This window comes from Vigna radiata, chromosome 5 (genome assembly GCF_000741045.1).
Source record: "Vigna radiata var. radiata cultivar VC1973A chromosome 5, Vradiata_ver6, whole genome shotgun sequence".
NCBI classification, from domain to species: Eukaryota; Viridiplantae; Streptophyta; class Magnoliopsida; order Fabales; family Fabaceae; genus Vigna; species Vigna radiata.
The window spans coordinates 4,473,128-4,495,016 of record NC_028355.1 but is presented as its reverse complement, the minus strand read 5'-3'; the positions used below and the strand labels follow the sequence as shown (position 1 = coordinate 4,495,016).

At 33.1% G+C, this 21,889-nt stretch overlaps 2 protein-coding genes across 4 annotated transcripts; both read right to left on the bottom strand.

Annotated features, from left to right (window-relative positions):
- Nucleotides 1-1,313: 1,313 nt before the first annotated feature.
- Nucleotides 1,314-9,404, bottom strand: LOC106759695. Of its 2 annotated transcripts, none has more exons than XM_014643001.2 (10): nucleotides 9,040-9,404; nucleotides 8,815-8,951; nucleotides 8,608-8,700; nucleotides 8,381-8,465; nucleotides 7,898-7,988; nucleotides 5,120-5,191; nucleotides 2,817-4,866; nucleotides 2,434-2,742; nucleotides 2,258-2,342; nucleotides 1,314-2,181 (listed from the first exon to the last, which is right to left on the bottom strand). In XM_014643001.2, exons 7-10 carry the CDS (start codon nucleotides 4,775-4,777, stop codon nucleotides 1,447-1,449), a joined length of 3,090 nt encoding a protein of 1,029 aa, XP_014498487.1. In that variant the 5' UTR covers nucleotides 4,778-4,866; nucleotides 5,120-5,191; nucleotides 7,898-7,988; nucleotides 8,381-8,465; nucleotides 8,608-8,700; nucleotides 8,815-8,951; nucleotides 9,040-9,404; the 3' UTR covers nucleotides 1,314-1,446. The 2 variants fall into 2 exon arrangements, with proteins under 2 accessions (XP_014498487.1, XP_022636220.1); XM_022780499.1 differs by having other exon boundaries at nucleotides 8,873-8,951.
- An 878-nt stretch (nucleotides 9,405-10,282) lies between these two features.
- LOC106762561 (protein PHOX1) lies at nucleotides 10,283-18,423 on the bottom strand. Of its 2 annotated transcripts, XM_022780498.1 has the most exons (4): nucleotides 17,891-18,423; nucleotides 15,511-17,761; nucleotides 15,195-15,433; nucleotides 10,283-10,677 (listed from the first exon to the last, which is right to left on the bottom strand). In XM_022780498.1, exons 2-3 carry the CDS (start codon nucleotides 17,537-17,539, stop codon nucleotides 15,285-15,287), a joined length of 2,178 nt encoding a protein of 725 aa, XP_022636219.1. In that variant the 5' UTR covers nucleotides 17,540-17,761; nucleotides 17,891-18,423; the 3' UTR covers nucleotides 10,283-10,677; nucleotides 15,195-15,284. The 2 variants fall into 2 exon arrangements, with proteins under 2 accessions (XP_022636219.1, XP_014502025.1); XM_014646539.2 differs by having other exon boundaries at nucleotides 15,511-18,423.
- Nucleotides 18,424-21,889: the final 3,466 nt, after the last annotated feature.

Genomic DNA, 21,889 nt, shown 5'->3' with positions numbered 1-21,889 from the left:
AATTTTATTTTAAATTCAATTATACAATTCTAATTGATTTTTTAATTTAATTGTTCAATTTTTAATCGATCTTATATTTATTTTATTTAGAATTTAATTTTCAATCTTCAATGAACTTGTTTATTTTTTTTTTTAATTTAACTCTATAATTCTAATATATAATATTCTGATTTAATTCTCTAATACTTTTAATTTAACTGTATAATCATATTTGAATTTGTTTCATTTTTTTAATTTAATGTTATAATGTTAATTGATTTTTTTTAATTCAATTATGTAATTTTAGTTTATCCTATTCAGATTTTATTCAGTATTTATTTTTATAATTTTAGTAAAAGTTGTTTCAATTTCATTTTATTGTAACCTTAATTAAATTTGATTTATAATTAATTTAATCGGTAACTATTTAATTGGTGTTATCAAAAATAATTTTTAATTGAACAAAATCAACGGAAATTAAAACTTAATTGAACTAAAAAACAAAATTAAGACAATAATTTAATATAAAAGTAGTAAATATAATTTTGCATTGACAATTTGTTGTAACATAAAATTATTATAAGACAATTTTTTTATATGATGGTGAAAATAATTTGTATTATTAATTTTTAAATAATATTATTTTAATAAATAAGTAAATATATTTTTTTAAGTTTAATTTTATTAAATGACCAAGTCATTAGAAGTAAATAAAATTAAAAATAAAAATAAAATATTTTAAAAAATTCATAATTTAAATATAAGTTATTTTTTAATAATTTATTAAATTATTAAGTAATTAGAAATCATAAAATGATAAAATATAGACATGTTTGTCAATTATTGCCATGCAGAAAACAAGGCAGTTACTGCCCTGCACCACCAAAACTCACCACAAAGAAAGTTGTTCATACCAGCACCTAAAGCATGCAATTTCTGTTCAAACACACAGGCATAAAGAACCAAAACGAAGTTTAAGACCATCCTCTAATCATTACTCTTAAAAAAAGTTGCACAATAGCCAAGATCGTTTATTCACCGCATGCTTAGACCATTCAAGCAATTAGAAACCACATAAGTAGCAAATCAAAATCCTATTTAAACCAAATAGTATATCGTTCCTATATTGGCAGCAAACAATAATGTTTGATACCAACCACAACACTCTACATTAGCATTATTCAACCCATTTAACTTTGCATCCAACACATACAATCACATTATTTACCTATAACATTCAAACAAGACCAGAGCAGACATAAGTATATTTTTACATGGCTTGATCAGCAGTGATAAGTTACCATGTGCAGCAGAATAATGTACTATCTCATAGCTGGATGAATATCTCAAAAAATCCCTAATGAAAATCTAACTCAGAGATCACAAGTAAGTTAGACTATTGTACTATCAACTAAATACACAATTCTTTCCAACTTCGACACACAAATACATCAACCCTGTCTAAATCTATTCAGTGCTAGCACTATCAAATTCATCTTCATCATCATCTTCACTCTCTTCGTCTTCATTGCATTCTTCCGATTCAGTTGTTTCTTCATCCATATGCCCTTGAAACGATGAAATATTCATGGTGTCCACTTCTTCAACCTCACCTTCTATATCTTGCAAACGGGTAACTTGTTCAACTTCAATGACGTTATTAACTTGTGACATTTCATCCACTTGGTATGGCATTTCGGATTGTACATCATTAGAATCTATACAATCTCTTGGCTTGGTCTTTATTACAACACACCAACCCTCTTTATCCGTGCATGTTGCAGGATATGGTACATAATAAACTTGTTCTACAGTATGTGCCATTACAAAAGGACCAACCCGCTCATATCTTGTATCCATTCGAATATCCACAATGCCATATTTTGAATCAACCCTAGTACCTAATCTTGATGGATCAAACCAATCACAATAAAATAATACAATTTTCTTTTCAGTAGTTGAAGAATTGTACTCAAGCTCATACATGTGTTTAATCACACCATAGAAATCATCCTGACCTCCTTCTGTAAGCCCTTTCATTTGAACCCCACTATTGATTGTTCTCTTGTCTTGACTCCATGCATGAGTATGGTATTTGTACCCATTCACAAAGAAGGTGTGCCATTCCTTTACACACCTTAAAGGACCAAGTGATAAATCTCTAAGATGTTGGTTCTTTACACTTAAAGAATCTTTATGAACCTATAAGAATAAAACATATGAAGCTATTCATTAATTATTGAATTTAATGATTAAGGAAGATTTTAATGAGGCGTACTTGTTCCCTGAACCACATTGGGAAATTTGTATGTATATATGTTGAAGAATTTGACTCAGAAAGTTGGTAGAATTGTAAGAAGGAGCTGTCCACAAGTATGACAATATTGGGTCAACTACAATTTCAAAAATAAAATGAAGTATTATGGAAAAAGAAAATTTATTGAGGAAGCTTACTCGAAGTAAGGTTGAACTTCATCACAATTGATCAAAATATGAACATGAGCTGAGGTCAATTCTTCATTAGTTAACCAATGAATTGACTCCCTCCCAGAATGACGGCCAGGTTCGTCAAACACTGATAATGTTGTTGGAAGACTTTCAACTTCAGTTTCAACTTCATTTCTACTGCTTTGTGGTGTCAACATAAAATTCTTGAAATAGTGGGAACAAAAATGAGTAGTCTCCCTGTGCAAGTATGATGCACAAATAGATTCTTCAACCCTAGCTTTATTCTTAAATGAACGCTTAGCATATCCCATGAACCTACGTTAATGAAAGTGGTTTGTTAGGATTTAAAATATGCTAAAAAAAATTGAGACAAAGACGTCATTTCTCACCTTTCAAATGGGTACATCCACCTATATTGGACTGGTCCACCAAGTCTTGCCTCGTAGGGAAGGTGGACAGGAAGATGTTCCATAGAATCAGAGAATGAAGGGGGGAATATTCTTTCCATCTTGCAGAGAATGAATGGAATGTTTTCTTCCATCTTCTTAAGGTCGTCGTCGTTCAATGTCGTACAACACAAATCTCTGAAAAAATGACTTATCTCTGTAATGGGATTGAGAACATGAGTTGGTAAAGCACTAAATGCTATAGGAAGTAAGCATTCCATGAACACGTGACAATCATGGTTTTTCATCCCAATCAACTTCCCTTTATTCACATCAACACACCTCGATAAGTTAGAAAAATATTCGTCAGGCATCCTGAGATCTTTCAACCAATGATAGACCTGTTTTGATTGGTCTATTGAAAGTGTATAATTAGCTTTTGGCTTGTATATATTTCCATTACTATGACTTTTGAGCTCCAAGTCTTTTCGTCTACAATACAAACTTATATCCATTCGAGCCTTTTCATCGTCTTTTGTTTTCCCACTGACATTCATCACAGTATTAAAAATGTTATCAAAGAAATTCTTTTCAATATGCATGAAGTCGAGATTATGTCGTAACAAATTATCCTTCCAATACGGTAGATCCCAAAAGATGCTTCTTTTCGTCCAATTATGCCACTCACTGTATCCATTTATTGTTTCTACACCACTTTCAGTTACTTTAGGATAAGCCCTCACTTTATTCCAAACCTCTAATGGCGAAGGTTTGGGTGGTGCCTCTTCCATGTCCACTTCCCCCTTCTTGAAAGCTTTCCTATTCCTCCTAAATGGATGTTCATTTGGTAAAAACCTCCGATGGGAGTCAAACCATGAATTTTTTTGCCCATGATATAATCTAAAGGCCTTTGTATGCTCCATACAGTGTGGACAGGCCAATTTACCATGAGTACTCCAACCAGACAACATACCATAAGCAGGAAAGTCATTAATTGTCCACATGAGCATGGCCCTCATCATAAAGTTTTGTCTCCTTGAAATATCATATGTCATGACACCAATCCACAACTTCTTCAATTCGTCTATCAAGGGCTCCAAGTACACATCTATGGCAACCTTTGGATTGAATGGCCCTGGAATGAGACAAGTCAAAAACATGTAAGGTTCAGACATGCAGATTTCCGGAGGAAGATTGTACGGGGTCACAATTACTGGCCAACATGAATAAGGTATATTTGATGCTTGTACATATGGGTTAAAACCGTCAGAGCATAAACCGAGTCGTACATTGCGTGGCTCGTTGGCAAAGTCAGGATATACTCTATCAAAGTGCTTCCATGCCTCTCCATCGCATGGATGACACAAATCACCATTTGTCGACCTGTTCTGATAGTGCCATGTCATTTGTCCTGCAACTTGTGTTGAGGCATACATTCTATGTAGTCTCGGAATTAATGGCAAATAGAACATTGATTTTACAGGAACTTGTTTTTTAGTACTTGCCCCCGTCTTACGTGGTTGATATCTTGCCTTTCCACAAAATTTGCATTCAAGCAACGCACCATCGTTCTTACCATAATCATTATCATAAAAGAGCATGCAACCATCCACGCAACAATCAATCCTCTGCGATTGTAATCCCAACCTTGACAAACACTTTTTTGCATCGGAGTAAGTTTTGGGCAAACCTGAGTTGATGGGTGTTACATCCATAAGCATTTTTGCAAAAAAATCTATGCATTGGTTAGGAATATTCCATTTGGACTTGCTAGCTAATAGCTTGACACATATTGATAATTTTGACTCTGATGCTCCTTCATACAACGGCTTATTTGCATCCAACAAAAGATTATAAAATCTTTGAGTTTCTTCATTTGGAGCCTCTTCTATCTTATCTGAATTAGATGTTTGGCACAACTCGTGTTGCATAAGAGCATCATGCACTATGTTTTCCATCGTCATAAATTGGTTATTTGCTTCACCTTATGTCTCTACACCCATCCAAGTTACATCATTATGTACATCATCTTCTAGCATTCTTTCACCATGATCTGTCCAAATGGAATAATTAGGCTTGAAACCATTTTTGTAGAGGTGAACCTTCACAACTCTTTCTTCCAAAATCTTTGTACAATCACACTTCAAACAAATAGTTAAACAACTAAAAAAACCCAATTAGGAGAGTACATAACATGCAAATGATATAATAGTTTGGAAGAATTCTATTACAGCACAACAATTTATGTACAGTTGTATAAGCATAGGTTAGCAAGAGTGCAATTATTTATTGACTTGAGGTCTTACTGCAAGCTTTGGTTGATTGTCAAAAGAAGCTTCTTGTATACTAGATTGTAGGTACCAACCTTCAAAGTGCAACTACAAAGAGATAAGACCAACTTGAATTAGTAAGTTGACTACCACAAAACTGTCCAAACATCATACTTTAATTTGCATGTTTATGAAAGGATCTTACAATTATCTGAATTAAATATATTGATAGGATATATCTCCCTAAACTGACAGCAACAATAAAACATATGATATTTTAAGTTTCTAATTTTATATGTTTGGAAGAAATTTAATGAGAGAAATTCCTTCATACTTGAAAATTATAATTATTGAAATAATAAATCTAGAAACTATGATTTCGGAAAATAACTAAATATGTTTGCTGGGTCAAAAACATTTATCAAAATTTTATATAATTTCTTACAATTAAATCGTGTTATGGCATTTTTCTTAGAATTCATTTCATTTAATAAGAATAATATGACATTTTTATTGTAGTAGACCTTATACATTAATATAGAAAAGTTAAATTGTATTTTTCTATATGAAATGATTTTGTGGGAAATATAGAGGAAAAAAAATAGAAAAATGATGCTTAATAAATTTACAAAAATAAGAAAACATAAGAAACATAGTTTCCTAATTTTACCAAATACTTCTTTTGACATTTTTTACTGTCAAAAAGAAGTGGAAAAGAGACTAATATTAAATATTTTAAAAAGGTCATCAATTTTGTCAAAATTCATAAACGAAAATCAAGAATCTATGTGCAAGAAATGATACACAATTAATATTGAAAGGAAAGGAGAAAGAGAGAGGATGGAAAGGAGTAAAGATAATGATATACAAAAGGGAATATGTTGATTCTATAATAAAACATTATACACTACAATGATGTAATATAGACCTCTCTGGGAATATACTAATTATAGTTTATGTGCAATGACTCACATGCTAATTCCTGATCTAAAAGTAGTACCAAAGTTTGTGGCATGAAGGCTAAGGCTATTTAGAAAGGAAGAAAGTGCTACTTTCAATAGGATGTGCAATTTTGACCCCTTTGGAACACTTCAAGTGCCTTTCTTTTCAGGGTAACCATGAGAGTTCTGGGCACCCAGTTTCTACTACACATAATTTCAAGCACTTCTCTCTACTGGGAGGTGTACCATTATTCCCTAAATACGTTTACCTATGATTTCAAGCAATGTACATTTCCATCGTCATTCAAATGATAGATTCAAAATAAAATACAACAGAAGATCATTCTTTGTTTTTTTTTTTTTATACAGAGATTGTATAGGATATTTGATAGGTTCTCTTTAGCTGTGTAATTCTTATCACAATGTGAAGACTTGTTGATATTTGTGTGTGTGTGTGTATTATCATTAGTTTTTGGATTCTTGTCTGATCATAAAGATCACCTTGTGCAACCCTTGCTAACATTTAATTCACCACTGCGAAAATAAGACAAGTTAAGAACTAGAAGAAACAGAACATGTGATGTGATTGGTATTCCAATACCAGAAAAGAAGAAAATCTATGCACCTACATAGAACTTCTTCAATTCAAGAAGCTGTCAGGTTGGCAAGGAAGTGCTTCAAGAACTGACCTAAAAGATTCATGGAACGTCTACCATTAATTATGATGACCAATTTAGATCTATCAGACCTTGGTCAACATCGGCTCAATACAATAAAACTCCACCTATAACTACTCTACAGCAAACTCTACACCGAATTCTCACAACTATAATAATGGGACTGATTATAAGACTACTGGTTCTGGATGAGTTTCTAGGAAAGAGGTGAGTCAAAGAATTTCCAAAAGGGTTGTAAAGATAATTGGGAAAAGAATCAAGGTTAAAATGTAAGGTTTGGGGCAAATTAAATGCCATTTTTTCTTCCCAAGATCAGATGCAAGATATGGTCAATTCTGATTCTGATAAGGAACTGCCTTGGTAGAACAAAGTCTTGGTGTAAAAGATGATTTGCAAGTGCATGTTTCTCTACATGCGTTACAAGGAGTTACAGGCGGGAACACCTTGCAGTTAACTGGGATAATCAAGAAACAAGAGCTGCCATTTTTTTATAGACACTGGAAGAACACATAATTTTATTAGTGAAAAATGGATGAAATCCCTGGGCTTGAAAACAACTTTTATCAGAGTTTTCTGTCATAGTGACATTGGATAAGCAGCTCAGAATAACAAGAAAATGTCCGCAAGTACAATGGAGATTCAACAACAATTCATTCCAGGCTGATTTCTTGTCCTACCAAGTACTAATTTTGGAGTTATTTTGGTGATGCAATGATTTAAAACTTTAGGCGAGATTTATGGAATTGTGCTCAAATAACCATGACTTTCAGGCATCAGGGTGCTAAGGTTACTTTAAGAGGAGAACAACAACACCAAAATACTATTCAAATAAACTTTTAAGTTAAAATTACGCCAAATTTTATGCATTCTACTTTTATTTGCATACAATATAATTTTTCTTACATATATATAGCTGATATTATACCATAAATTTCAACTTCTAACCAACTTCTACTAATTGCCTGCAACACTATTCTCAAAATGGTATGGCAGGTTAATGGCTTTCTGCCATTTCCCATAATCCACTATTGTTAACACTGGTATGGTGGTATAAAATTCCATCAAGAGTGAGATCTTAAAAGAATATATCTAAAATTCTAAAAACATGCAATACAATCCTTTTCTGTATTGAGAAAGATGATTATGAGAGAAAAGTTACTAAAAGACAAGCATAATTGTCTATGATTGAGTAATACCTGTTGGAGTATCAAATGCAGGTAACAATCTCCTGGCAAGATCTTCAGCTAAGTTTAGTAACTGATTATCATATGATGGAACTTTCATGCCCTGCAGACAACATATGTGAACATTAATAGTTGAAGATATAGTGATATGTACAAATATATTATAATATGAATTAGTAGGAAAAATGAGTCATGACATGAGATGCGAAATCAGAATGCAGGACAATCAAGCCTATTCCCATCAAATGGGGAAGCTACATAGAAATCTATAAATATATTCTCAATCGTGAGTCAAATCTATAAACAAACCAATGAGAAAGCAAAGGCATAACCTCGTCTGATCCTTCTATAGAAGGTTCCTATCAACGACATCCAACTGAGAACAACATCAACCTAAGGTGTCCATACCATTAACTTTTAAAATTTTACAAAATGTAAGATAAGCATGAATTGTAAATGCAGTCATGTGTATTGTACAAAAATTGACGCACTAACCGTAGCACAATCAGAGGCAATAAGATGAGCCGAAAGTAATCCTCCGAGAACCCTGATAGTGGTCTCAAACACAAACAGTTTTATTCTGCAGCCCAACCAAAATTGGAATAAATCATGAGCAAAAAAAATACATTATATGAAAACTTTCTCGTTAAGGGCAATGGCATCTGTTAGCATTTGCCTAAAAAAATAAAGATGGCGTTTGATTGGATGGGGTAAATACTCACTATATCAAAGCGAAGATTTTTACCAAGCCATTCAACAGAGGTGGCAAAGCGTTGACGGTCACCAAGTAATGCCAAAGTGTCTAAGGAATCAATCTGATATGATAAATGCATTAGAATTAGAATAGGAATAAGGAATAAGGAAAAGGATACAAGACCAATACCATATAAAACCCTAGCAAACCAAGCAAAAGAGGAAATTAAAAAAACCTTTTTCTCTGTCTCCTTCACTTAGGCTCTTCGCACCACCAAGTGTAATTTGTCTCACCTTAACCACAACACAGTAGCCTCAATCGATGCTTGGTCACAATCCACCACGTCTTGCCAGCCGAACCAAAAATGGGCCACTTAAAAAAAAAAATAACACACATTAGGGTTCGCGTGTTTGACCCACACAGATTACAACGAAAATGAAGGAAAAGAAGTATCACTTACCAGATGAAGGTCTCAACGTCAACCTAACCAACAGCGCAACGAAGACTCACACAGAACCACGGAGGCCGAACGAAACTGTTTGGTGACTGAGATTGTTTCGTCAACGAGATTCTTTGGTGTTGGAGACAAGGTGAGAAAAAACCTTCGAACAGATGACAGTTCGAGAGAACAGCGCTGGAGGTAGGGCTCGAGAGAGGTCCAGTGACGGTTCCAAAAAAAAGAAGTGCAGTTAGGGCTCGACAGAGAGATGGAGTAAAGGTTCGGGAGGAAAGATGAACTGAAGGATGGAGTTAGGTTCGACAAGGTTCGAGAGCACGAGAGCACGTAGGTAACTTTCCCGCCAATATACGGATAATTCGTATATAAAATCTGTACGTAACTCCTTTTACGGAATTTGAATTAAAAAACGTATATAATAATTACATTACATACGGTGAGATTTAAAAATTAGTATAGAAAAAAAAGAAATAATACTTCAAATATTAAGTTATTTTTTTAATTACAAATACATTAAAAATACATTAGAGAAAAAATTATAGTGACGATTAAAATGTGTCTAAGTGCATATCTATGTTGATTTTTTTTTTATAATTTCTTGTAACACATTTCCATTTTTCTATTTTTAGGAAAAATCAATTTAAAATAAAAATAAATGAATAAAGGAGTAAAATATTTTTTTTACATGTGATAATAAAATAAATATGAACAAAAAAAAGTAAATTATGAATGTCAAATGACTAACCAACCTACTTATTTTTAAGACACTTGTCACAAAAAAAGATGGATAATGAAATAAATTTTATAGGTAATAAATATATATTTTTTAAACTTTTGAAATAAACTATTAAATACACTCATTATACAAGATTTTAATAATTAAGACACTTGTAAAAAAAAATATCAATAAGAGAATAACTTTACTAGTATTTTCTTTATATTTATAGAAGATGACATGAGTTATTTTTCATATTACAAATTTTAAGAAATTTGCGAAACTTTTTATTATGTTTAATAATTAAAGAAAAACAAATAACACTAGGAACTTTCTATACGTAAGTAATATTATACTTTGCAATTCTTCATTTTCTGAAAATACTACAAATCTAATATTTTGAAATGATGTTGTGATGCTTACATCTCTTGTTCCATTAATATAAAGTCATTATGTAATGTCTTCATCTTCTACTGATTTTTTTGTGACTGAATTATGAAGTTATAAGAAGTAAAATCTGCTACTCTTTCCTTTCAAACAAATTTAAAATGCCTTTTCCCTTTAACTTTATAAGCAGAATGTGCAGCAAGTTGAATAATTTAGTACAAGGAAACCTCATGTAGTCAGAAATACTAATTCAACAAGTAGTTACATTACATATGATAAACTATTGAACAAGAGAAACAAGAAAACAAACAACAAATCTCTCCAACTTTCTTTCAGTATAACTTTAATTTCCTACCGGCCACTATAAATCTAAAGCATAAAGGGAAGGCAATCTGAGCAAAGGCAGAAAGTAACTAAAAGGTAATTTCTGCTACTCCATCTTCCCCACCTGTCAAGAATCTCCCAAACTTTTAAATTCTTGTGAAAGATAGTTTCTTTCTATAACTACAGTGTTGACTACAGATAGTAGGCAAAGAAACCTGAAAAATAAGCCAACAAAGATGATAAAATATAATCCATACTTTATGAACAAAGAGGGCAAAGAAAAGAAGTTAACAGCAGCAAACAGTATCAATCATGCACATAGCTAAAGGTTGCATGGAAAACCATGTCAATTGAGTAGTAACATAGCACACAAAAAGGGCTATTTGTTTCTGCATCTCAACCATCTCAAAACCTAAATCCCTTTTAAACTTGGATCAGGTAATCTGAAACATAAATCTATCATTCTGGATTAACCTTTCTGTAACAAATGCAGACATCCATATGTGAACTCCGGGTTACGTAATTCAAATCCGGAAAGAAGGTTTAACATTCTGGATTAATTAATGGATGAAAGCTTGTAAGGAAGAACTTTTGTGTTTGAGCACAATGATTGAATGAATGACTAAAAGTCCCTTAGATCATACACATTGTCCATAAAAGGTAACAGTACATTCAATACATTGGTCTTATGTCTTAAGGTGTTTGGATTCTTGATTCAAGAGCAACTGATCACATGACTAGAAAACAACTCATTTTAGTCACAGATGGTGATAGTGTACTAATGCAGATCTGGAAATATAACTTCAAAATAACTAATGTATTAAAGGATGTTTAATATGTCCAACAACTGACCAATAGTAGTCTTATATTTGTGCATAAACTTACAAAAAATTTGAACTATTTAGTAACCTTTTTTCTCTTGTATTTCAGAACCTTGCCACAAGAAAGATGAATTCGATTGCTAAAAGGACTAGACTGGGTTGTATCTGTTGGAATCAAGGACCAAAACAAAATAAAGGTCACAATGCAGCAAGCAACATCAAAAACACGGACGAGTTTCCAAATATGGCTTTATTATAGAAGACTTGGGCATTTCTCATTCAACCTTATCAAATCATTCTTCCTTCATCTATTTACTGAAGAGTCTATTAAGTCTTTTAAATGTGATATTTGTCAATTGTTAAAGCATCACCATGCATCCTATCCCACATGTGATAAAAAGAGTTATATTTGTCTTAGTTCATCTTGATGTTTGGAGAACTATTTTAGAACATATCTTTTTATCAAAATGATTGATTACTTTTATTGATGATTGTATTCATTACATGATTATAGATTATGAGAGTAAATTTGAGGTCTTTCATATCTTTGTTATCTAGTTCCGTATTGTCCAAAATCAACATGGAAAAAATGTCAAAAGAATTAGATATGATAATGGTACTAATTATGTGAATCGTAAATTCTACAAACCTTTGTCTTATAATAGTATTGTTTGTGAACTAACATATGTAAACACTCCACAACAAAGCAAGGGTGCAAAAAGGAAGAATTGTTATCCACTCCCGTACTAAATGACATTAATGGTATTGAGTCTTTATTATCTTTTGTTCCCTCTCCTCCCTCATGCCAAGTCTACCTTGTCGAGTTTTTGTGGTTATAAACTACTTTGATTATCAAAGAAGCAACCACTTTAAGAGTTGTCTAACTTACAGGTGAGGATCCCTAGAGATAAAAGTAAGGAGGTAAGTATCAGAGAATTTACCAATTGCATTGAGAAAAAGGAAAAAAAATCATATTTTAAACATCTTATTTCTCGATATGTTTAATCTAACAATCTTTTTGATAAACATTGAATTTTTATTAGTGTCATTGAGGTAACGAAAATTCCTAGCCCTAAAAAAACCATGAAAAGTGAACATTGGACTCAAGCCATGAGAGGGAAGAAGAATGCATTGAAAAGACACTTAACACGGGAGATTGTTGACAAACCAAGAAATTGTAAGGTGCAGAAGGATATTTACATTCAAATAGAAGGCAGATAGGATAATAGACAGATATATAGTCATATTGGTTGCAAAGAGATACGCTCAAATTTATGACATTGACCACAAGGAGACATTTTATCCTTTAGCTAAGATAAATGTAGTTCGAGTTGTTCTTACACTACCAGTTGATTTTGGCTGGAAATTATCCCAACTGGATGTGAAGAATGTCTTTCTTCAAAGAGCTTTAGAAGAAAATCCTCTAGAGATAGTGGGTCTATCAGGGAAACACAATTTTGAAAAAAAAAAAAAACTTTAGATACCATGTTAAAATCTAGGAAAGAAAGAAACATATAGCTAAAACTGTGTTTCTGAAACAACACAGACAACTCAGGAACTTTATTTATATTGGGAAAAAGGAAGCAATTCAATAGGTAGAGAGGAGATTTGATATTCTTTAATAATAAAGATATGATATGAGAATAAAAAGTTCCTAATATATAAATATTCTTTATTTCTATACAAGTTTGTTTATACAGTTAGTGTGATAAATCAATTTATACAAGATCCACGAGAAACATGCATGCAAGTAGCTAACAAAAATTCTTCAATAGTTGAAGTCAAACCCAAGAAAAGGGTTATTGCTTGGGAAAAAAAACACTTTGACCTTTGACCCTAAAGATATATATCGATGCAACCTATGCAAGTTTGAAAATGTACTTCTAGGTATTATGTGTTTCTTGGAGAAAGTTTGGTGACCTAGAAAAGCAAAAAAAACGGATATAATGTTCTACTGTAGAAGTTGAATTTCAAGTCCTTACTCAAGGTGTATGCAAAAGGCTATAAAAATTATATTAGACAAGATAAAAATAAAGGTTTGACATTAATTGTATTGTGATAACAAGTTAGCAAAAGCATTGTCATTAATCCAGTACATGATTGAACCAAATATATTGAAATTGGCAGTCATTTTATCAAAGATAATCTTGACAAAGGTTTTGTGGTCACAACCCATGTCCATACAAGACCTCAAATAACAAACATGTTCACAAAAGGTCTTCCCCAGGACAAATTCCCTAATCTTGTAGCAAAGTTCAAAATGATTGATATCATTTATCAACTTGAAGAGAAGTGTTGTAAATAGCAGATTATTAAAATAAAAATATCCTCAGTGTATCCATAGTGATTATAAAGAAACATATGTAGAATCTTTCCATTTATCTCAGCATACTTTTATCTCTTTATTTTTAAGAATTTGATTATTATAAATAGAGATGACAAGAACGTAATTGGTACAATTATTATCAATAAAATAATTTTTTATTTCCATACAAAGTTCAAGTAAAATAAAACATGCATGGTTGCCGCCTAGCAACAAAACAGCAAACAAAACAAATATTCAAGGTATAAATACAATCGTTTAAATTGTAGAAGTAATTTATAAGATAATGTAAACTTGATTAAGTATAACTTGATGGAAGAAAATTTACAGAAAAGCAAATTATAAAAATAAAAATCTTGAGTCCAAGCCTTGAAATGCCCGATTGTATTGTAGTCATAATACCTTTATCATCTATTTCCAGACTAAGTGTGGGAAAGAATAATCACCAAATTACCTACGATGCCTCACAAATAAAAAATGAAAATTGTTGGTGCATGTACACGTTAATATATTAGTATGTAATCACAATATTATTAAACTGCTAATGTCAGATTATTAGGTCCATAAATTCATAATGTATTTCACCATAGTCAAAATTTCTGATCTAGGATTCCTTTACTTTCTCTCCAATTGCCTGCATATATTGCTATGTACAAAATATTCAGATGATTCCAAAAGTTTGCTATTTCTCTTAACGTAAAATTTACAACACAAACTATATATGTTCAAAACAATTGTCTTTGCATCCAATCTTCAAGGTAATACACTGTCCTCTGATGAAGCAAAGGCTTGGTGTCATCACATAAACAAATCCATTTTCATTAAATCAGTCTGCTCTACAATTGACTCAACTGAATATCAAGTTCTTTGACATTATTTCTGAAAGATTCATACAGAAGAAGTGACCTTGGGCTATAAATTTATAACCTAGTTCTGACAGAAGTTAATTTCTATTAAACGCTGCTTTATTCTTGTGAAAGTACTTATTCCAAATAACATTCAATCTTCCTCTGGTGAAGATATAGCAATCTAAAATCCTTTGAGTAATGGGGTTTGTGTATTAGTTCAAAAATAATAAAGACGTAAGTTGTTACTGAACTATTGAAGTCCTTCCCAGTAACTTCGTATGAAAACCCCTTGGATATGGTCAACAGATGTTTATGCTATAAAGAAAGGGTATATACGGAGCAGCTTGTTCATTTTAAAATAGCTTGCAGAAGTGATTCTAAAAGATAAGCAAGAAATTTACAAAACTTCAACACATTGCATATTGATCATCAATGACAAGACTTCCTTCAGAATTAGAAGGCAGATATTAAATGTCCAAACAGTGTCAAAAAGAAAATGTTCAAGCATAATTCTCAATTTACTGCGATGATCACAAAGACAATAATTTTCGCCAGCTAAATTTAACACCAATATTCTACAGTTACTTATCAATGCACAAATCTACAAGATCCTTTTGCAAGATGCACCTAGAGTCTCATTCCACAGACATGTACACAAAAGAGAACAAAACGAGTAGATTAATAAGCAGTGACAATTAATACTACTAAAAGAAAAGAAATAACATAGGACTCTCAGTTACCTTCATGATGACTAGCATCTCGGTCACAGAAGCAAGCCATGTGGATGTTGGCTCTGTTATTCCTCAACAACTTGCAGAAAAAGATGCAACTCATACAAGCTCAAAGGCATGGAATATTTTAGATATTCTTCTTCTAAACAAGGGCTCCAAACGGAATGATGGAACACCTTTCTGCAACTTTTTAGCGTTGTACATCTCATTCCATGGTCGGACTATTTCCTCAATGTTGAATCCAATACCTGTTGGGAAAGTTGTAAGTATATATGAATACATATCTGTTCAGCTATAAATTTTCTAACTAGAAAAGAAAATGTACCGTCTACAACCGAGTTATTTGAACAGTGATTCTTCAACATTACAGATATATCTGTTGTAGAAGTTCCAGCAAGTTGAAACTTCTCAGCTGCAACTTCAAGAGTTTCATTCCATCCCGGTAGCCCTAACATGAATTCCACTATTGAGCGCTCATACAGTATGGTACCCCACAGAAGATTCATTTGAGACCTCGTATCTGCCACCTGTGTAGCGATTTCATGTGCTGACATATTTTTGAATAGTCGGTCCAATCCCATGTCCTTCAAATGTAATAAAATATCCTTCGGATTGGAAGTTTCCAGCAACTGCTGCTCTCCTAATTCTTCCCATATAAGCATTCCTTTCTCCACACTATCCTCAGCACTGTTGTAAAGCTGAAGAACCTCAGTGGAGGAGGACCATGTTGATATATCTACCTTAGAACAGAGTGCATAATTCCAAGAAAGCTTGGCTTGCTCAAACAGCTGTTGGCCTAGGGCCAAGAAGCCTTCATACAAATCTGGTTTAATTTCAATGGCTGTTTCATACTTCTCCCCAGCTTTTTCATATTCTTCGTGTGCCCATCCATACAAACTTCTGATTTGTTCATGCAAATGCTCCTTAGAAGAATCTCCTGTAAAATAAATTTTGTTCCTTGCGCTGGACATATGCACATTTCCCCAATTGAACAATGCTAGAGCTGCCATCTCTTGGAACTTACCTTCAGCAACATCAAGCAGGCCTTGAGCTTCCTCACTTATAATTGTCTCCTCCACAACCTCTGAATAGAGCTTCATACCAAATTCATGAAAATATAAATATCTGTCAGCTTCCAACCCAACATGGTTCTTGAACAGTTGTGCAAACTGAATTATCCAATCCTCGATGCAAGATGAGCAAATAATGTCCTTTTCCTTCACCACAGATCCATTCACAGGAGAATTAGCAATACTGGCCTTTTCTCCACTCTTTGCATTAAGCTTCAGAAAGAATGGATCATGTTCTGGATTAACTTCCACTATGTACAGCCGAACAGAACCCTGTGATCCTGTTTCAGCCCACCTTAATTCTTCATCAGAAGTGATAGTGACCAGATCACCCTCTTGGTCCTTATATTTGACAAGAACTGCTCCTAGTCTAGGGAAACGATCACAAATAATTTCCCTTAGCTGAAAGAGGCTGCAATTAACTGGTAATTCAGCCCATCTTATATCCTCGCCAAAAACAAGTTTTGCTGCTTTCTTAGGTATATTGTCACTTCTACCGTTACTTTTTTCTTCAATAACTTCCTTAACATCATCCTTTTTCTCAACATCTTTTCCCTTGGCCTTCTTCTTTTTATATTTCTTAGCCTTTTTATCTTTCCGACTGTCCTCAGCTTTATTCTCATCTAATTTCTCCTCACTTTTCTTTTCTTCAATTTTATCAGTAGACTTCACCTTCTCTTTGTTTTTCTTCTTCTTGTGAATCTTTTCTTTGTCGACATTTTCCAGACGTAAATCAGGAGGTCCAGCATAGTCTGGAGGCAACTCAATTTCCGTATCGTTTACTACTAATCCCTTAACTTCAAGAGCATGCTTCACCTTATCCGAGACCTCCAATGCCATTACATTATTTGGCTCTATCTTCAAAACAGTGCTAACATCTCTCAGCGCAAAATCCAACCTATTTAAAGCTTCATAGCACCTTGCCCTCTTCATCAGAGCTTTACTATATTTTGGTGATGCTTCAAGAGCCAAATTGCATTCATTGATTGCTTTAGGATACTCACGAAGACCCATCTGCATGTAGCAGGCAGCCATGTTACTCCTCAAATAAGAAATATCAAGATGATTTCTTGGAAGCAATTTCAGGGCCTTCTCATACTTTGCCAAAGCCCCCTCAACATCCCGCTTCTGAAACAGCTTGTTCCCTTCATCCTTCAAATCTTGAGCCATTAATATAAACCCCAAAGTATCGTTGTCATATGATCTGGAGCTTTCATCTTCTGTCTTCTTATGATCTCCTCTATCTTCACTTGTTTCTCCTACCTGCTTCTTTTTCTTCCCCATTTTGAGCCCAACAATCCAACAGTAAATAAACTAATCAAAGATACCACTCCTCCTAGTCCACAACAGTTCAATCCACTCAACAACATAAGAAAAAGAGGCTTTTTTTTTTTATTTTTTACTTTTCCAATGAATCAATGCACACACAAGATAACAGATCTAAAACCAAACGCAAAGCCCTTCTCAAAGAAAAGACAATTTAATAGGAAAGAGCTTCACAAAAACCTGTGAACATAGCAGAAGGAAACAATGGAAAAGATACAACTGTCAGGTTGATACAAGAATCACATAACCAAGATAACCAGCTTTATATATACAACAGTGGCAGCAACTATGAGGAAACAAGCTCAAAACCTCAAAGTTGAAATTACTGAAGAATCAACTGGGCCGGGTTCAGGGAATACAAATGCACCACCCTTCTCTCCAAATCAGGATTTGTTTCTGCTGATACAAATCCCAACTCAGAGAGGGGACAAGGACAACCCAACTCAGATTTGAAGGTGAAGGAAATTACCCTTTGGTTTTATCACAGAAAGGGATTGAAGAGAGAGAGAGAGAGAGAGAGAGAGAGAGAAAAAGACCCAGAATTCGGTAACAACGAAAATCCTATCAGGGTGACAAATTCAGGGGAAAGGTTCAAGCTTTGTGAAGGAAATTCAAACACCAAGAGAGAGCGAGAAAGTCTGAAATGCGAGCAATGGAAGAAAGCCAAACCATCTTAACGTTACGTTGTTCCTTCGTCTCCCTGGAAAAGTATTGGATTTTCTTCCACACCCTTCTAACGCCACAAATGAAAAAAAAGGAGAAAAGAAAAAGAGAAAAAGATCAGATAATGCCGAATTTGTTGTCTGAAACAAAAATTTGCAATGCAATGCAATTCAATATCCCTGGGGAATTAGTTTCTGTCACTCTCTAATTAATTTCTAAATTCTTGAAGAAAAAAAAACAAAATCTGTTGGTGGGTCCCATCATGCAAAATTTTGTAATGAATTAATTAATTAATTAATCCTTTGCTTTAGGACAACCTTAGTGTGAAGTGGCACAAACATGTTGACCTTTATGTCATATCCATCAGTTTGTTGGTTTTTTATTTTTTATATTTTGGCATATATGAAAAGGTCATTTATGTTAGTTTGGTGTCTCACAAAGTGTATCATTGTATTTTCCTCCTTCAATTTTTTATTTATAGTTATGTATTCATTCCCTGCCCAATGTCATTATTTTAAGAATATAATAACAACTATGATATATATAAATTAAGAAAGTTATAAATTGCTAACAATTATATACCTATTTAAAAATTGTATATATTTAATTTTGTCATCTAAATTTTGTAAATATAACATTATCTATACTTATTATGACTTACTCATTACATTTTATATATGGGCACTCATTACATCATCTAGTGAGATTCATTCTCCATTTGTCACGTATCTAAAGTCAACAAAGAAAAAGAAAAAAGTGAGATATAATTCGATATTATTGAAGCATAGATTGTTATAAGATTGATTGATAGGAGAGTTTAGTCTATCTTTGATTAACATGAGTTAAGCAATCATGTAAAGTATATGAGCTTTGGATAAACCTAAAAAGCAAATGGCTATGCGTGAAATATTGGGAATTAGTTCCACACTCCACGGAAAAAAAAAAGTGTTAAAGAGTTAAAATAAAAGTGCAGAAAGAATGAAAAATAAAAAATAAAGAACTGGCATGAGTTAAAGTAAAAGTTTTATTTTGATTACAAATAATTTCTCCAAATTATGAAAACTCAAATCATGTGTTTTATAAGAACAGAAACATTTTTTTCGAAACAAAAATTGGATAATGTTTTTAATATGATGGTTCTATGAGACATAGATTAATATAAAAGACAAATGAAAATTGAACTTTTATTCTCGTCGTCGTTCTGTTAAGAGCGGAATGGAATGAAAAAGAAAGATGAAAGCAAGGAAGAGAAGTTTCTTTGTATACAAATTTATATTATACTGAAAATCTTTGACTTTCTCGGAAACTTTTACTCTTAATTAAGCGATACGAGAAAAGAAGCTGGGACAGAAAGAAATGTTGGAACATCACTTCGTATAACTATAACAACACCTCATTAGGGGATATCACATACCAGAACATGGATGTCGGCCAGCTAGGAAGTTGGAACTCGATAAAGATGCTAGTTATTAAGAAACTCTATTTTGAGCCTTGAATCTGATTTGCTTGAAATTAACGAGATCAACTTTCCTTTTCATCATTAGCTATCCCTAACAAGATGAAATAAAACCATGTTTATCTTTTTTTTTCTTGTTTCTTTTTTAGTAGTTCTTTTATAATTTTAAAATAAAATAAAGAATTGAGTAAATAGTTTACTTATGATAAATATTCATATATTTCACTTGTAGTAAAAAAAAATTACACTTTTATTATGATAATTTAATTTGGTTAGTTTTATTTAAATTTCACTAATGTTTAATATAATTGAGCACATAATTGATCTTTAATCATTATTACATGTATTTATTAGAGAGAAGTTTAACGTTAATATATAATAAATTTTGAATAAATAATAAAAAATTAATTTTTTAAAAGTAAAAGGTAAAAGTTGAAAATCTTCCTTTAAGGTTAACTATAAATTTATATTCATTTTCCACTTTAAAAACACATGAAAATTAATAAAGATGTGTGTTTAATTGATCATTCTTAAAAGAGCTCAAATAAAATTAATAAGTGTGTGTATTAGGAATACTTTTTTTTTATTATACCAAATATAAATGTAACTTGCAACCTGTAATATGTAACCTGCAACCTGTAACCTGTAACTTGTAACATGCAACCTATAACCTGTAACCTGTAACTTCTAACATGTAATCTGTTCTGAAACCTATAATCTGTAACCTGTAACATGTAACCTGTAACCTATAACCTGTAACCTGTAACCTGTAACCTGTAACCTGTAACCTGCAACCTGCAACCTGCAACCTACAACCTGTAACCTATATACTGTTTGTAAAATGTAACTTGTAACGTGAAACCTTTAACCTCTCAAAATTAATCTCTAACTTCTAACCTGTAACCTGTAACCTGCAACCTGCAACCTGTAACCTGTAACCAGCAACCTGTAACCTGCAATTTGTAACCATTAACCTGTACCTGCAACCTACAACTTGCAACCTGTAACCTGCAACCTCCAACCTGCAACCTCTAACCTGTAACATGCAACCTGTAACCTCTAACCTGCAACCTATAACCTGTAACCTGTAACCTATAACCTGCAACCTGCAACCTGCAACCTGGAACCTGTAACCTGTCACCTACAACTTGTAACCTGTAACCTGTAACCGGTAACCTGTAACCTGTAACGTGTAACCTGTAACATCTAACCTGTAACCTATAGCCTATAACGTATAACCTGTAACCTATAACATGTAACCTGTAACCTACAACCTCCAACCTGTAACTTGTAACATGTAACATGTAACATGTAACCTGCAACGTGTAACCTGTAACCTGTAACGTGTAACCTGTAGCCTGTAACATCTAACCTGTAACCTATAGCCTATAACGTGTAACCTGTAACCTATAACATGTAACCTGTAACCTACAACCTCCAACCTGTAACTTGTAACATGTAACATGTAACATGTAACATGTAACCTGCAACGTGAAATGTGCAACCTGTTTGTAACATGTAACTTGTTACGTGAAACCTTTAACCTCTCAGAATTAATCTCTAACTTCTAACCTGCAACCTAAAACCTGCAACCTGTGACCTCCAAACTTGTAACCTAGAACTTGTATCCTGCAACCTGTAACCTATATACTGTTTGTAACATGTAACTTGTAACGTGAAACCTTTAACCTCTCAAAATTAATCTCTAACTCCTAACTTGTAACCTGCAACCTGTAACCTGCAACCTCTAACCTGGAACCTGTAACCTGCAACCTCTAACCTGCAACCTGCAACTTGTAACCTATAACCTGCAATCTGCAACCTGTAACGTGCAACCTGTAACCTGTTTGTAACATGTAACATGTAACGTGAAACCTTTAACCTCTCAGAATTAATTTATAACTTCTAACCTGTAACCTGTAACCTATAACCTGTAACCTGCAACCTGCAACCTGCAACTTGCAACCTACAACCTGTAACCTCTATACTGTTTGTAACATGTAACTTGTAACGTGAAACCTTTAACCTCTCAAAATTAATCTCTAACTTCTAACCTGTAACCTACAACCTGCAACCTGTAACCTGCAATCTGCAACCATTAACCTGTACCTGCAACCTACAACTTGCAACCTGTAACCTGCAACCTCAAACTTGCAACCTCTAACCCGTAACATGCAACCTGCAACCAA